At 32.4% G+C, this 18,876-nt stretch overlaps 1 protein-coding gene across 1 annotated transcript in view; it reads right to left on the bottom strand.

Annotated features, from left to right (window-relative positions):
- Positions 1-18,876, bottom strand: part of LOC147071893 (uncharacterized) — a 261,050-nt gene that overhangs the window by 4,790 nt on the left and 237,384 nt on the right. The window contains exons 6-10 of the mRNA XM_085946419.1: positions 16,015-16,115; positions 14,525-14,762; positions 13,688-13,848; positions 9,538-9,728; positions 7,996-8,106 (exon numbers count right to left, since the gene is read on the bottom strand). Of these exons, the coding sequence (XP_085802545.1) occupies positions 7,996-8,106; positions 9,538-9,728; positions 13,688-13,848; positions 14,525-14,762; positions 16,015-16,115 (802 nt within the window). The remainder of the gene's footprint in view (positions 1-7,995; positions 8,107-9,537; positions 9,729-13,687; positions 13,849-14,524; positions 14,763-16,014; positions 16,116-18,876) is intronic.

Raw genomic sequence — 18,876 nt, 5'->3', positions numbered from 1 at the left:
GTGAAGGGTTGTTTTAATGAAAAACTGCATTCTGCAAGCTACAGATGTCCGTCTGTTCGAAGATAATACTCCCAGGGACACGAGTTATACACCGGAAACTTTATTATACAGGATGAGATTTCAGCTACCTCATCAAGGCCATTTCAGGAAATAAAAGTTAAATTTCTTATACATCTCATTACGGTTTGGAGTGTTTCCTTTACAATCTTGAAAAATTTGAGTTTACAGTCAATTGAATAAAGTTAGTTACACAGTTGAATTTTCATTTTGTCCATTCCTAAATAATGCACCAACTCAAGTAAAGAAATAAATCGTAAAAACAATCTAGTATCTCTTATTTATTGGTTTTTATTTACAGATTATCGCTTATCTGTTACTTATCAACCAATAAAGACTATTCTGGCATGCACATTCACTGTTAAAGCATGATTTACCACTTATGGCATTGATATATGTATGTGTGCAGGAGGTATTTTCCGCTTTGACAGTAAATGAAACTGACGAATACCCAGATTAAGCACTGATATAAGTAATTTGAATAATGGAATATCTTGCTAATTGAATATAGAACATCTCGAGAGCTTTTGATCGGCTATGTTTGACAGCATTGATCAGTGCACGACGACAGGTAAGCAAGGCACGAAGAGGGTAGGGTGAGAGTAGTGTTTTTAGCAAAACCTGCAACTCAGTACACTTTACTGATTACATCATTTTCAATAATCAATATGCATTTTAAAACATTGTATAATCATGCATCAATATTGTGACCATTCCAAAATTAGATTCAATATAAATAAAAAGTATTTCAAGTTCAACACATTTTTAAAAAAATCAATGTTTTTTTTTTTTAAATAAATATAAATAATTACAAGATAAAAACAACTTTTTATATACAACGTTTTTAAATTTTCTGTTGAATTATGCTCAATATGCTCAAATTTGTACTTGATATGAAGTAAATAAAAAACAAACAAACAAATGAGGCGTAGAGTTACAAAACCGGCTCTAAGCGATTTTTCAAAAAAAATAGTTATGAATGTATGCAGGAGCTCTTTCGTAAGATCTATCTTCTGTTCTAGGTGAGAGTTTTAAATTCCTCTGTTTCTTCAAAAAATCAAAATATATATCGAGGTGACAGTCTAAACCCGCTCTGAAAATAAATTTGTTCTGCTAAAACCCTCTCTGCATAACCGGCCAATCACGACGCCGCAATTTAAATAATGACTCTTCACGAATGCTTTAATCTCCGTACAAACCGTCAAAACGTTAAGTGAGGAAAGTCGTAATTTTGCTCTGACTCTTTTACTATTTTTTATTTTTAATAACGAATGTTTCCATAGTTAGTGTGACGGAATCTCAACTAGGACAATCAAGGAAGCGTTTGAGAAATCCAGCTGCGTGGAAATTTAACATGTTACGCCAAGAAACGTATTTAAAAATTGACTGTATTTTGCTGTATTGTTTGTTATGAATAATCCAGTGGTATCTCATATTATTTTGTAGTTTCATGTGTTTTTTTTTTGTTGTCATTTATATTTAATATTCTGTGTGGTATAAATAAACTATCCTAAGAATCTCAAGTACACGTCTAAAACATTATTTGGTTTGTGTCAAAAATATAATTATAGGAAAACTATTTTCTGTCGGGGAGATGCTGTTTGTTTGATAATTTTTACTATACAAATGATAGATTTAGTAGGTAGGTTATGTTATGTTACGTTAGGTTATATTTTTGTATCTCCTATGACAATACATATTCTTGTTTTCGTCATAAAATTGTATCATTCGTTAATATGAATGATAATGAATTTTAATTCAATTACCTAAGTTTATTAATATATCATACTTGTAGATTAGTTGTAACAATGCTGTGCTATCTTGTGGAAATACTGTTATTTTTTAATACGTTTTTGCAATAAATTTCAGAAATTCCACGTTTATATTACCTATTTGTATATAAAATGTAGACTTTTATTTGTCGGATTTGGTTTTCTGAATTTAATGCTATAAAATATCTAATATACCTAAGTATACATAATATTGCTTAAAAATATTATCATTTTATTTTTACATTTAATAAATAGGTTGGTAGGTAATGGTGGGTTTTCTACATTCATGGAATTTGGGTCACACATAATTGGGCGATTAGTTAGGTGAAGATCAGTACTTAATTCCGCTGGGTTTTTTCATTTATGCTATTGATAATATTAAATGTGTTATTGTTATTATAAATAAATATTAATGCTTTGTACCAAAACAGAGCATTTTATTTTCAGGACAAGTACATACCACTATTTAAAAAAAATTTTACATACCAATATAACAGCTAAGTATGTAGGTGCAATGCGAAAATTATACAGCCGCCAGTAGGTAAGAATGGCTACAAAATATTTTCTAGACAAAGTAAATTCGAAAATATATTACATAATTAAAATAAATATGGACCGCTACTGAACTATCATCTCCTATCAACAATGTACCACTGTGCATCAAACACTGCTCTTTTTTAAAAATTCCGCATCGAACGCCGCTCTGTCAGGTAGCGACTGACAAAGACCACTCTCGGGATAATTAAAATGCATTTATTTGAATAAATATGGCTTATACATTGTATTTAACATTTTATTATACTTTTCATAACATCTAAAATTACAAAACACTCAAAAAAGTCTCTAGAGCGGGTTTAGTAACTCTACGCCTCAAATATAGAATACTGAAATGTCATTTTGATTTTCATAGTAACGCATGTATTTATATTAATAACTTAGTTGCTAGGACCACCCACTTCGCAACCAATAATAGTGGATTGGATTACGGATTTCTTCCGAAATAACTTTTCATACAAAACAGAATTAACTGAAAATGAATTCAATTAAAGATGGCTAAAAGTATTAAAAGAATGCATTGGCATCGTGTTCTGATAATTCTAAAAGTTTCAAATGTCTAGTCTAGCTAGTCGGGAAGTTAGTTAAGAATCGATTGCAAGATTTGTACTGGATAAACAACCACCGGACAAATATGAATACGAGCTAATAAAAACGTTGTAATAAAAATGAATAGGTACTATCAACCTATAGTGTGATGGAATTTGAATTTAAATTCTAATTTATTTATGTAAGTATTGCATTATTCCATTTGAGTATTTTTTTGTGACCAGGGTTAAAAATTTTATATATTAAAATGGTGAATTATTCAAAAATATTTTTGCCGTATTATTGAAAACTTAATAAACTAAATTTTAATTATGTGATATAATATAATCTTATTATTATATTATAGTAATAAGATTTAATCAGTTCACATTTTTTTTAAATTGTAAGTTTATACTTTTTGGTGATAAAAAATATTTGTCTTTTTAATGTCTTAAAACACTTTAAAATGTATTTTTCAAAACGGTGCCTCCGGTGGGCGATGGTATTCAATAACATTTCTTTAGAGTTTTGACTTAAAACACAACCACTGCTAACCTGTTAATTAATATTTAACTACCACATTTAAATATCATGTTAATTATATCTAATGGCCAGGTAATGCAAACGCGCCAGTCGCGTTGTTAGCACTTAATGAGTTAAATCTGAATCCTACAAGACAATAAATTTGTTAATTGAGCTGATATTTACGTGGTAGATTTCCATTTGGGCAACTCACAATATTTTAGGATTAATAAAAACTTTCTTACAAAAACCGAAAAGTTGGTTTCAGGATCATAATGAGTTTCCCAAATTGAAAAAAAATAACATGCAGAAGCAGAAAACTAAATTAATGTTAGATCAAGTGTACTTACCAGATGGCTTGTCTTTGCAGGAAGAATTTTAATAACATGTAGTAACATTTTGTATGATTACTTTAGAAACCTATGTGGACCAGTAAAAGGTATGTGGATCTAAAAGCAATTATTGATGAATTTTAAAGACCTTCACTACTAACTATTGATTGCTGTCCATTTGAGTATTTAATACACAAAAAGTAATAGCGCCTGTACACGTGAATGGGTTTACTTGCACCAATAGTGTGTATTTTAAACTATCGCGATAATAACTGTTTACACGTAAAAGCGCTGTCTCGCCAATTTCATTTTTCAACAGTAAACGAGACGCGATGTTATCATTATTTGACCGGTCGTTAACCTCAAAATAAGTCGGTGCGGTGTAGCTAATTTTTTTACCGGGAGGTTCGCTACTATCGTTGTACTGCACAGGCGCAGATTTTGCATGTTCCAATTATTGCTTGAAAATTCAGAAGCTTCTGAACTTTTTTGCTGCTGCGTAATAACTTACTTCTATAGAGAAAGTGAAGCAAGAGGATGTTAATTTTCCCACAATCTGTGATAAAATTACAGAGTAGTTTGTTGAGTTTATATAGAAAAATGGCACATGATAAGTGGATCTTGCTGCAACAATTTTGATTTTGAAAACAAAGACCAACTAACAGAAGAGTTTCGTCGACATCTTAGCTGATAATATTTTATTTATTAACTCCTAAGATATAATATTTTCTCCATAAAGCTCAGATTCCGCTTGTAAATAATTCACGTTAAGTGGTTTGAGTGTAGTAACTTCATTACATCCACACTATCGTGGGCTTTCATTGGCCCATTGTAACTATGCGCAGTGGAGCCACGCTGGCGTTCAACTTTCAAGTGAAATTGCAGAGTAGTCTAAATTAATGCTCTGCATATTTTTGTGTTCGAGTCACCTAAATATTCGAAAGATTTCTCTCTCATGAAAATGTAATTTTCAACTATTATATTAAAAAAAGTAATCAACTGTGGTCATTGAATATTTATTTACTTAAATGTATAAATAAGTGTAAGAGATATCTGTTCCATCAGATCTTGATCTCTCGGTATCATGTTGTGAGGGAGAATTCCAAAATCGTGCAATTGAAGAAGTGTAGGTACATCATAGAAATCGGGCCATTTATGACTTGTTTTGTAAACGGCCGGTTTCTATTGTTTTAAAACTCTGAAGGATAAAGTGAAATAACAAACAATATCAGCAAATAAAAATTTCAAGGAAGCAAAAGAATAAAAAGAAATTAAATTAAAATAAAATATCTTTATTGTTCAATTATAACTGTTACTTAATCTGTTTACTTTTCTAACAAGGAGATTACAATAATAGCTAAAAGATAAGATTAAATAAGAACGGTACAGTTAAAAATTCTAAATAAATACTTTCAACATCTAAGAAACAAACATACCATACTTATTGATAAAACCAAATTACAAAGACTATGTTTTAAAACAGAGAGCGTTACATAAAAAGCGTGTGAGCAACTGACATATTCAATGTTACTTTCATGTAGAACAAAATTTTGCAGTGATGAATCTTGTTACTGGTAATAAAAATAAACAATTATTTTTTGAATAAGAAATTGATTGTTAAAACAAACAAATAATATTAATACAAATATAAATAGTCATATTATGACAAAGAATATTATTTTATGATTGTTAAGAATTTAATTTTTAAATGATTATGACTGGACTAGGAACACTGCAAAATCTTTCAAATAGACAGGATCAAATTTAAAAAAAACATGCAAACTAGCTTGACATTTAAAAAAGTGTGTAAACAACAATGTATAGCAAATGATTTAATACAATAATTATTGCTTAAAAATAATATTTACATATTGTGTAAAAAAAAACAATGCTTTACAATAAAATTAACAGACAGATGAACAAAAAACATATTGTGTGCTTAAAAGTCTAAGAAAATTATAACAGAAGTTATTCGTCTGACAATAAAATAGCTGCGAAATTGTAACAAAATCTTTACAATATAATAATTAATTTATGGCCCTAGCGCGTTATAAATTTTAATTTTCCTGTTTCCTTAAACTGAATACAGGAATCACAAGATCGCTTTCAAACCGAAACGGTTCTTCCAGGGCGTTGTATAAATGCACTTCTTTAATTAAAAACAAACTCTCCTGGCTTGCGTATTTATTATTTCACTGTTGTGTCGAAAAAAAATATAAATATACCTGATTGCAAATTAAAAAAAAAAAATGTTGATTTGATTATAATAATTTCTTTTGTCAAAAATGATTTTACGTTTTATAAATAGACTCTGCCGAAGTATCTCTTTTATAAAAAGCGATGCAGACAGTCAGAGACTATTTGAAAAATATAACAAAAAATAAAACTAATATTAAAAGCAATCAGAACCAGTACAATTTACATTAGAATATAAAAAACATATTCGTCGTAAATCGTATGGTGATTTCATATAAATATTTTTTACAAAAACAGCAAAATAAATATTACAAATTAATTAGCTGCACAAAAAAAAACATGAGTTTTGTAAGAACACATACAAATTTTAAAAACAATGGACAGAAATAAAACAATAAAATTCAACAATACAAAAAAAATTTATAAAAAACTAATCCATCCCAAATATCAATTTTGATTGATTCATAATTGTGATCAATGATGGTAAAATATTAAATAAAAGTGCATAAGATTTTGAAATAAACGATTTTTTTATAAAGGATTATTAAAACATGACTGATGATTGATTGATGGATTTATTATGATGGTTTAAATTCTAAGGTACACATTTCGAAAAAGCCAGGAGCACAAAAAATATTCTTAAAAAATAATATATCCTTAGAAAAATAATTGTTAGAAAAGTAATAATTTACAAGTTTTATAATTTAGTTGTAAACTTTATAAAATATAGAATAAAAATAGTATGGAAGGAAATTATATTGCAATAATATGGTGTACGAAATATTCTTTTAAAGTCTGTCAACCTACATCGGATACATTACTGATTTTTCTTGATAAAATATGCATAACAAAAAATTGATACAAAAGTTAATGAAATTGCATAACATTATTTGAACAAGTAAATTTATCATAGAAAAGGCTATCTTAAAATAAATTTGTACGCCTACAAACAACATTCATAAATAACATTATTTCGAATACGTTTTAAAGTGTGACCTTATAACATTTACTATACAAAAACATTCAATCGTCCCCGCACATAATATTTATTAGAAACATGGAGTCATATTAAATTTATTCCACAAATAAAAAACATAATCCTCACATTCAATAATCTGCATAATGATTGCACACACCTACCACTATCTATCAAATCAACTCAGTCTAATAACGTTGCCTTAGTTTCTTTAAAATAACTTGCAGTTTAAAACGAAAATGCTACATCCGTTATCTAAAGCAGGCTTCAGATGATACATAGAAGCTCAAAGGTTTCTAATACCGTGATCAGAAAGTGGAGTCATGTAAAAAGAAAATATTAAAAACTGATTCAAGTTTCGCACATCGTCTGAAACTTCCGATCGAATCGAAAATACACTTGTTTAAAATGAATTTTGTAAAAAAATATATATGAAGTGCATATCTAAGTGAACAATTTAAAACTCGATGTAAAAAATCCATCGAGAAATATTGCAGTTATTTGTATCATAAATATGAGTAGATTGAATGATACATACACCTTTAATAACTGTTCGTTCAATGTATGAAAGAACACTTATACTTAGCCGGCATATTTTGCGATATGGCAACTGAAATGAGATTAATGTGAATAATTCTCAAGCATGCATGCCATGCCAAAAGGACATGTCAACGGACGTAGCAATAATATAATAAAAATTTCAACATTTAATCCCGTCATATCCCAATGATAAGACAACTCTCCGGACCACGATCACTGACTGACTCGTTAAAAAACAAACATAATATAACTGTCTACAAGACATAAATCATTCTTGCAAACTTCCATCGTGTAGCAATCCTATGATAACGCTTCTTCTTAGTGTGGCTGTGTTCTCAGGTGAGCGTGGTAATGTACTCACCGTGCTGGTAAGTGGTGGCGGCGAGCGTGGTGGTGTTGGGATTGCCGTGCGACGTGGAATGGAGTTCCAGCTGGAGGGGCCTCTGCTGCTGACTGCTGTGATGTTGGTGGAGATGAAGATGTTGATTGTTGTGGTTCGCGTGCCCGTTACTGTTACTGTTTGTCGTAGGGTTGTTGCTTGCTGTGTGGTGATTGATTTGCTGTTGGTGAGGGGGGGAAAGCTGTGACACCACGACGGGGGTCTGCGGCGACTCTAAGGGTTTAGTGCCTGGAAAAGTAAGGGAGTGGAAGTTAAGCTGCCGTGTTTCAAAGCTTTAGGTGTCCAAAAGCTAAATAGTTTTTGCAATGAATATAATAGAGAATAAAATATGACATTGCGTGCGGACCAATGGCGAACACTTTATTCTACCTTGACTCGATAAAAAATATACCTACCTGCGAGGCAGTTAAATGACATGGATAGCACAAATTGATTTATTATTCCATGGGTAAGCAATGAAATTAAAACATGCGAAACTTTATATACTAGGAATTAAATTTATAACCGTAACTAATATTTGCAAATTACATGGTTAGGTTAGGCCACACCACGCTTAACTGCAAACTGAACATATTCAGGTTATTCTGAAATTTTTGAGTTGAGCCAAATACAACTATCAACAAATTGCCACGTGTTACTTGTTATTAGGTGCGTACTGACTGAGCGAGCAGCCTCGACCATAGAAAATATACGTAAAAGCCTCGCGGAGGTAAGAGGTAAACGCACGGCGCTGCTTGGCCCGAGAATTGCTACGACTGAACTAATCGTTATTGGTTTATCGATGGTCAAAGGTTCTGCGCGCAGCTGCCTCGCTTGACGTTAATTTTGTTGCGAGCTGCCTCAAGCAGCGATTTTCGCAAAGCAAATGCCTGAGGCTGTTCGCCCAGTCAGTACGCGCCTATTCACTATATGGCCAAGCGGTTTACGCGTCGGCTTATAATGTTGTGGGTCCCAAGTTGGAATCCTGGGTCTGACAAAATTACAAATATTGTTTTTCAATTTGTGTTTGGAGACAGAGTATGGACCAAACAGGTTGAGCGAGTGGCTAGGATTCATTCCTCGTAAAAATAAAAATCTGTTAATACAAACCTCCACTACGTGGAGTCCCATTTACTCTTATTAAGATTGGATATGGTCAAAAGAAAGAAAGAAATACTGCAAGTGAATTATAATACATTGATAATATCACTGCCCGAGTGTCTTGTTATAATTATTGTTTACCTCCATCCAACAGGCAGGTTTCCCTACTTGATAATAAATAACACAAAATCATATTTTCCCCAATAACTAGCTGGTCATGTGGGCATTGCTTAATGTTCCCTTCAGGCAAAGCGTCTCTTGTCGCATTAGTCTTGTGTTTAGGCATTTTTTTTATCAAAATGATTATACCAATCATATTTGCGCTGTGTGCACACAGCTTGTATAAATAGAAATTATAAACAAACACTCGATGACAGTCACTAGTCACGATAGTGTTTTTATTTGTGTATATTAAAAACTATGCATAAATAAATTATTTGCTAAGATATAAAAAAGTGTGAAAGTGAAGATAATAAAATTTTGATATTATAATATTTATTATAAACTTGACAAAGGGTTGAAAAGAGTGTTTCTTGGTCTTGTGCCATAATTATATAAAAGAAAAATCTGGATACTCACCAACAAAGGAGCTTTCAACCCAACAAAGCCTGGGACTGCCTCGGGGACTGGAGGGCCTGGCTTCCTTTCCAGGCTCTAGCCCGCTGACGTAGTGAACGATAGCCGAAGTGACTTCTTTGATGCTCGTCTGGATCTCCTCGGTCGTGTTGGCCGGTACCGGCGGACTAGCTGGCAGCAATGACACAGCCAATCTGAAATATAAACAAACATACAATTAATTAACTTTTACACTCTATCATTCAAGGAAAGATAAATTTTCTGAAGAAAAGTTTAGCCAACTAATTAATATGAAGCATACAATTATAAAATAGTGTAAATTTTAACACATTCGCAGACACATGTTAGCTAATATGACATATATATTAAAAATTAAATTTTTTAAATTTTCGATTTAGATATATAGAAATGTGAAAGATACGACACTATCTAATGGAAATATGTGCGCACCGTGACGACACAAGTACCAGAGAACATATTGTTTTAATCCAAAATACGACGTCGAGTGTAGTGCTACTAGGGTAATCTAGTGTCTCAATACGAAAGATGCAATTTAAATTTACATTTAACTCCTATTAACAGAGTTTAAAATTAAAAGGTTACACAAGTTAAAAGAAAATAATATGAGTCTTTCAAAAGATAGACAATATTATGTTTATCTGTGTCTTTCCAGCTATGACGCTCGACGGGACATAGGCGTTGGACGTGGATCTGCAGCGAATTTATGTATAATATAACATAAAATATGACTGAAAAATCTATGTTGGCATTCGAAAAAAATAGCATTTTCATTAAATATTTATCCGAGCTTGAAAATAATGAAAAAATTAATAATAAGTTTAAAATCCATTACATAAAAATGACATTTGGCAGCAGTCAATTTAATCGCCGCGGAGGAATCCTAATGATTTCTTGAGTATTGCAATATTTCAATACATTTGAATGAAATTTTGGAATAATATTATTTAACCTCCCTCAAAAAGAACTGGTCCGTTCGACCAGCAAGATCGGTAAGAGTCCAACAAATAATAAAAACACTTCAATCAAACAAACAAATCGCCGGTTTTGAGACAGTGTATCCACTTACTACTTGCAGAAAATTTCCCAATATGCAGTATATTTTTTGCAAACTTCAGTGTACCTATTTAAAATAATAATTATTTCATCATTTGTTTAGAATTATTGTAAACGATAATGTAGATGATAATGATGAGTTGCTGCAGTATATGAAAGTTGCAATTTAATATACACATCGCCTTAAATAGGTAAACTCGGATAGCTTTTCAAAGGACAGGAATACATTTTAACAAAACCAACATGCAGATTATAAAAATTAAACAAACGTTAACATCATCACGGTCATCATCATCCTTCAGACTTTCCCGTCAACAATTGTTCGCTTGTCTTATTTACATAATAGCGTAAGGTTTCATTCTCATCATAAATTAAACCCGTCAGAGGTCTCGTAATTAATTTTTTTTTTATTAACAAGGTCACAAACAGTTCATCAGGTTTGCAAAAGAGGAGTTATTAATCGAAAATTATATTCATACACATTGTAAAAAAATAAGAATGTCAGATAGACGTAGGTAAATTCATGTAGGCATCTGCCATTGTTACTAAAACCAAATACATGAAATTGCCAGCTATAAAAAAATACCACATTTTGTAAAGATGGGTCTATAAAATAAATTCATATATTTGTAAATATATTTCTTCATTAATTAATAATAATGGTCAGTTGATAACGCCTTGATAAACCATGAATGTTTTGTTTGTGTTTATACCAATCAAATTTTAGTTCTCCTGGATTCAATATTGTTCTTTGTTTATTCACATAGCCCTATTGATAATAGAGGATAAATGGACAGGCAATAATTTATTATTATCAAATTACCATAATTCAATACCATTAAAATCAAACTGGCGGATTCCTACACTGCTAAATTTGATTTATTGTATTAATATACAATCTTCTAAATCACTTGGCAATATTATGCATTCAGAGATCAAGAGTCGCAAAAAAATCTTGTCAGAGTATTGAATTTTATAATCTTGGAAGTTTTGAATTAACCACCATCAGACTGTGGAATCTAATATTTACATAAACGGGAAAATGCTCTAAATATCCCAAAATAAAGATTTTGGGTTTTCAACTGAACAATCCGTATCTAACATATATGACGTCATTATGAAAAGGCTTTCTTTTCATGTGGATAGAAACATAACAGTGGCGAAAACTCCATACTAGGTGATTATTTATAGCCTACCTTAAGAAAAAATATTTTTTATTGCCCATTAATATATTTAAATATTAACTTCGTTATTTTTCAGCATAAACAATATAATTTGCCAATGAAATCTGTTTGTAAGCCTACCTTCTAAAAAAAAAAGAAAAACATTATAAAGTTAATGATAATGGGATTAGGTGCCAAGTTCTTAGGGGATGCAATCATTTTCTGTTATTTTGCACGAGACACATTCCTAAATAATAGATGCCAGCATTTCTTAATAATTAAAAGGAATTCAGATTTTAATTCTTGCATCCTTGGATGGGTTTCCGCCTACCTAGTATAAAATAGATTTACACAATAATTCTAACAATACTTACAATATTAATTTTATTCATAATTCAGTAACTTTAGAAGGTACATGTATAATACATTTCTCTTGGGATTAATTGCAAATTAGGAAAAATAACTATAATACTATAAAATTTACCCTTTTAAAAAACCAATATTTGAGATATATTGCTCCCTTCACTAGAACTGAACTGTAATTGTGCTAGGTACACACGCTGCCAGTGTACACAATGACACATTGTGACTGTGACATGACATGAGGGCAATTTAGCAAAGATCACTTTTGTTATATCATAATTGGATTCAATAGATGGAGTCAAAAGTCGAATATAATGGCTTGATATTAGATAACTAGTACATTTTGTCTATCACGCCAGTGAGTAAAAATACATAAACTTAAAGGTTTGTTTTATTGAAAATATTATGTGTTTTCAAAGAAAAAATATAATGATTTCATTTTAATAGACAAATTACAAAAAAACACGATCAAGTTAGAGATGTAATAATATACATAAATTGAAAACTTCTCATGCATATACCCACTACTGTCGAACAAGAACTTCTAGTCCACGTGTTAAAACTGTGAGCTAACAATCCCCTCAGTGCAGTTAGTTGCACTTCCGTTTTCAAATGAGGAATGCCCCCAAATTTATCATTTCATTTTACGCTCCCGTGGTGTACGGATGTCAATTTACATAATTTGAAGCTTTTTATAATAAAAATATGTCTAAAACGATCAGGAGTGATATTAGAATTATTATTAGAAAATTTTCGGTTCATTGCGAAGAAGAAAAGGAGTCATATCTAAAAGGAGAGTCAATACATTATTTAAACGCCTCTCGCACACGTTACCGCCATGATAGGTACGTCACAGAGAAATTCTTCTACATGCGACTTCCTGTTATCGCCGATCTCTTGTTGTCAGGCAATAGAAAAATATTTTTAGACAAAATATTACACTTGACGGAACTTGAACTTGTAACCGCTGGATTCGCGCCAGTGTGCTGCTTTCCAATTAAGCTACGGGCATCCTACTTAATTACGACGATTTTAAATACAAAGAGATTTTTACATGAAATGCTTATCGAAATGCGTTATAATGTTGGCTATCGGTTTTTGTATATTAAATTAACGTAGGTATCAATTAATTCCTTAAAGCGATAACACGGATCACTCCATTATTTAGTTTTTATAACATACTTGGACTTTCTAATAAAAAAAATTGTTTATTAAAGATATTATATTATAACATGATCAGAAAACATTTGTAAAACATTGTTTGCATCCATTTGAGAATGGACCTCCCTAATAAGTCTGAAACGTCAAGAAAAGAAGGAGAAAGAAGTTGACACAATGATAACTCAAAAACAAAATACAATAACAATGAAAACTTCGAATATATGACTCATTCGGTTTCGCAAACATGTTCCAATTAGTAATTTTTTACAATTCCAATTTGCCCTACAACGGGACTCATGGGTGTAAAACTTTCATTAAATATTATTAAAGAAATGATAGAATAATAAATTGTGAATTTAATAGAGATATTGACATAGGTGGTGATCGCTTACCGTTCGTGTGGTGTTCTAGGAGAGGCGAGTCGCTCCTGACTTCTCCAGCCGAGGTAGGGAGGGCGGGTGGGGCGCGGGACTCGCGGGGGGCGAGCCGGAGAGTTGAGCGGAGAAACGGCACCACAACGGACACTGCTCCGGGCTGACGAACACGGTGAAGTCTGCAACAATAGAATGGCGATGTAAGATCTCTTTCAGTCAAACAGTTTCGACTACAACTGTAGTACTGCAAATATATATTTTTTAATCACAACACATTTTTATAGTTACACACAGTCCTGATAAATCAGTCTGCAGAGTAAAAAAATGACGATTATTACAAATGAATCTACAATGCCAAACGACTCGCAGATAACTGATTCATTACCGTTGGTAATTTTGTTTTTAGCTTCCATTTTATATGCGGTAGATATGGTCATCTCTAAAAAATGCTGATTTTAAATATGTCCCGTATACGTAATGGGCAAGGGGAAAGCTATAAAAAAAGTATGTTAACATAATCTTGAGTCCGCATATGCTCCGCTTGTGAATGAGCATGATAAATTATGCTTCGTTATTTATACATTGATAAAGTATCCATATGGAAGGTTTCTCCAATAGACAATATTTTAATTAAAATAACCAACATAATAATTAATCAAAACTGATTGACCAAAGGTTTAAAAGATATTGCAAAATAGTACAGTAATATAACATTCTCCCACTGTCTACGAGAAATTGAGAGAGTAGAGATTAGCAATACAGGTGATGTACAGCCATAATATTATTTAATCTATAAAGTATATAATTTCAATAAACTACAAACGACTAGAGAGCTGGCAATAATATTTTATTTACCTGAGCAGAATTAAGTCGACTAGTAGACCATCGCGTGAATCCGGGTTGCTGATACTGCGATGGTGGAGTGAGGGCCAGTTGTCTGGTCGGTACTCCTCCCCCAAGCGATCCCAAAGAAGTTGTCTTTCCGCCTAGCCCCACCTGTTGCTGTGGCCAGCCTCGCCCGCTGTTGGAGCCTGCATCCGATGCACGCTTCTTCAGTAAGAATCCTTCGCGGGGTACTGGAGAGTTTTTGTACCTGAGGAAATTCATTTTTGAATCAGAACATCTTGTTGCTGATGATGCTACGTGTCTTTTGGCAGTTTTGAGGTAAACAGGATGGTGGTGTCATATAATACCCGTCAAGAGCTGCAGTGTTACAACCTAGGTAAATATCTAGGGAACAGAATACTTGGAGTCACCTATTTTGTTCAGTCTCTCAAGATCTGCCAAGATAACTTATGGTGAATGTCATTGTTATGACCACGTCACACTCATGCAGTATTTGTCAATGACAAGAGGTTTTTCTTTAGATGCAATTATATGGATTTTAAGCTTGTCTTGAGTTTGACTGTTTGAGTTTTTCGATTTGATAACATTAGTGCAATAGGTATAGGTAAATCATTCTACAGTGGCACCATAGGCGATTCGCGCGTGTATTAAATGGCTTGCGACAATGCCTGTTTCAATGCTAGCAAATAATACCACTACAACTGCAAGCCGCATTTGCCGTGCCCATGGTGCCACTTGTAAAACGATTTATCTATACATACATACTAGAATATTTCGGTTGAACCAAATATGTACATTTTATTGAGAATATTTTTTAAGGTCACTAATCTGAACACAGCTTTAGTAGATTAAAAATTATTACAAGCGTCAATGTCTAAATACACTTTCAATCCTTTTGACAGAATATGAACAGTTAAATTATTAAATTAAAATAAAGAATGAATTTCAATATTTTTGGCTGACAAAATAGGTACTTTTTTATTTTTTACATGTAGAATAAATAAAAATAATATTATTCATGAGCCTCCTTAATTTACCGGGGGTGACAAAAAACCTAACGACTCTGATACCCTGCGCTGTGACATGTGATTGGGGTCATCAAAATAATCTTTAACAAAAATCTACAATCATCGCTTACGAAGAGATCTAATGTGAATACTTAATGGCTCAGCATAGATTGATTGAAAACGAGGCAAGTTTTAATATGCCAATTGCATTGACTGGCAATGTGAAGAATCAACCGTTAAATAATACGATGATGTAGAGTGTAGACCGAAGGTCCCTCAGCATTTACGACTCTGAGATTAACTAAAACTTCATGTTAAACTGTTTTAAGCATTTTCGTACAAAAAAACACTCCATATGTTTATTTACTACATCTATAGATATTATTTACTTTCCAAATTGTCCGTTGCAAATTATTAATGTTACCAACTTGCATCAGAATGCAAATATACATTTTAAAAATTATAAAAGATGCTACAATTAATAGTACTCACCAATCAGGAAGATTTAGCTTTTGGAGAGATCTCTGTACCCTCAGCTGGTGTTCGGATAGAACCCTATCGGCTGAATTCTTCTGCAAGTCATTTTCAGGGGGCTGCAACAAAAACAAAACAAGCAATTAGCAAACGTTGAAACATCAGATAACTGTATACATTTCTTATTTAAAATAGGGACACACCTTTTTGCAAGATGAAATGTGGCAAATCAATCAGAGAGAGAATCTCATAAAATTGAATTGTTAATATCGAACAGCAAATAAATGAACTTCTTACGTTATAATCGTCAACATTGCAGCTATTAAATCGGCGCAGCATCATATTATGGTGAAATAAATAATTAACGAATACTCAAATTAGACAGATATTGTTTAGAACAATCACGAATTGTGCCAAAATGAATACTGAAAGAAATATACCAGAAAAATATCTTTTGAAAGATAAGATATAGAATGTTGTTGTCAGCTGCATTATCTTAAGAGCTCATATCATATTATTTAGTATGAAGGCAAGATTTATGACTGTATAATTTTATCAACATTATCTTTTTGTTATAATTAAGTAGGCAGATAAAAAGTATAAAATGTAGAATCAAGGAAATAAAATTTAATGCATTTGCACTCAAATAATGAGCTTCAATATGCTAAATAAATACAGGTAGGTTCTAAGAATTGGGACATAATTAGTATTAACAGAGATTACGTTCTCGCCTCTGATTATGTTAAATAAACAAATCAAATGTTTTACATCACCGAATCGCTTGCTAGATAAACTGAAACATTTCCCAAAATCAAACATACAGATGACCGGTATTATTTTGCACATGACGGACAGGGAAACTAATGCATAAAACTGGCTAAATTCAGCCGGTTGCTACAACATTTGCATAATCTAAGGCTTTATTTCCACAACATAACCTTCATTCAAAACCATATTATGTACAATATTATATATTATCTACTGTTTCAGTTATTTGGTAAATGTATTAGAATTTAAGCTGTCACCACTTGCTCTTCCTGTACCTTCCAGCCTTGATATTTCAGGCTTGTTGCAAAAACCATTCTTAAAAGAACGGCATTGCAACATACCCAACAAAGTTGAGGAAGGAAGGAAAAGAGAGAACACATGTTAACAGCCTAAATAACCAAAAAATATAGACATATTATTAAGTAAGTACCTATATGGGTACATTAAATATACTTTTACATCAGAATAATGCTGTGTAGTGGAACAATTTAATCTTGAATATGAGCAGATGATACTTGCTCTATTAGACTATTTACACCAACAACATCGCTCGGCGGCCCTAATTATATCTAATTTTCTAATCAAATCGCACACTGATACTATTGACTGATACTAGCATCAATTACTTAATGGATACACAGAATATAGTGTTGATCTAACTCCAACTAATGGCAGAATGTCCGATTCTGAGACCGTGGAAAACGAGATCAAGTCCCGCACCGTACAAATTTACATATTGTTTACTCAAATGTGTTTGGTTTCAGACAGTGGTCCTAATAAGATGAGCGATTCAATACTTTCTCGTAGAAATTCTGTTAGATCCACATCATATTGTAAAGTAGAGGCAGAAAAAGTTATCTTTTTTAGTGTGTTTTTGGGCCAAGGGAAGGACCCAATGAGTTGAGTGAAAGGCTCAATGGTTACCAACCATTCCTCATAACATAAAGGCTATTAAGAAAACCATCATAACCACATCGGGTCTCATATACTCGGCTTTTCTATTTTTGGTAATTGTGCCGCAGATGCCGTCATGAGCTTTTATAACTTTTTTTTACGAAAACAGTTTATTCCATGTAGACAATTATAATAAACACCTTTTTCTGTCGGCGCATAGGCTTTTCGATCCAATAATTGTTGATTTAAAATTTTCATACATTGTGATGCATCATTATCACAAACTAAGATTATATTAGGTTGGGGTAAGTTAGGTTAGGTCTAAAAAGAAACTTATAAAATCTCATGACGGCACCTGCGGTACATTTACCCTATTTTTATCTAAGAACAAATTTACTGTCCAACAAGAAGATTTAGGCACAAGCCAAAGGCGCTGTCGTCGACTAAATGGGAGGAGCTTGTTAGTTTATAATGGAAGTGCGGTTAAAAATGGGAGGAGCTTGTTAGTTCACAGTTTTAACACGTAGCCAAGAAGTTTTTGTTGGACTATACATTATGATATGCATTATCCTACTGACCCGATCTCTCGTATATATAAGTGATACAAACAATTAACATCTTATGAATTGAGCTAGAATTTACGTGGTAGAACTCCATTATGGGCGGCTCTCGTGGTGCAGTGGGTAAGGCGCTCGCCTTCCACCCGAGAGTTCCTGGGTTCGATTCCCGGTCATGACAAAAACATTTATGTGTTTTTCTCAAAGCCTGGGTGTTTGTGATTGTTCAAAATTACTAACAACCACCTTGTACGAAAAAGCAAGGACATGGTTATTAATAATTCTAAAAAAAAAAAATGGTTGTGAAACAAAGCTATTTTTGTAAATTCTACTTCAATTGAGTCATTTACGTTGACAGCTGTTTCAGGCTATAAACCCGTCTTCAGAACAATTGACTATAAGTAATAATAGTTATAGTTGACCGTTCCGAAGATGTGTTTATAGCCCGAAGCAGCTGTCAACGTAAATGACTCAATTAAAGTAGAATTACTTAACAAAAATGAGCTTCGTTTCACAAACATTATTAATAAATATCCAGTCAGATATACACAAATTACAATCAAAGAATAAATAACCTCTATTGTAGTCCACAACTTTTCTCCAACGCCATGCAGATTAGGGTTTCCATTATTGATATCAACGGGCAGGCTTTGGCATTTAT

This window comes from Rhyacophila brunnea, unplaced genomic scaffold, assembly GCF_057557595.1.
Source record: "Rhyacophila brunnea isolate RB1 unplaced genomic scaffold, BYU_Rbru_1.0 scaffold_2, whole genome shotgun sequence".
Lineage (NCBI taxonomy): Eukaryota > Metazoa > Arthropoda > Insecta > Trichoptera > Rhyacophilidae > Rhyacophila > Rhyacophila brunnea.
This window is presented reverse-complemented; position numbering and strand designations above follow the sequence as displayed.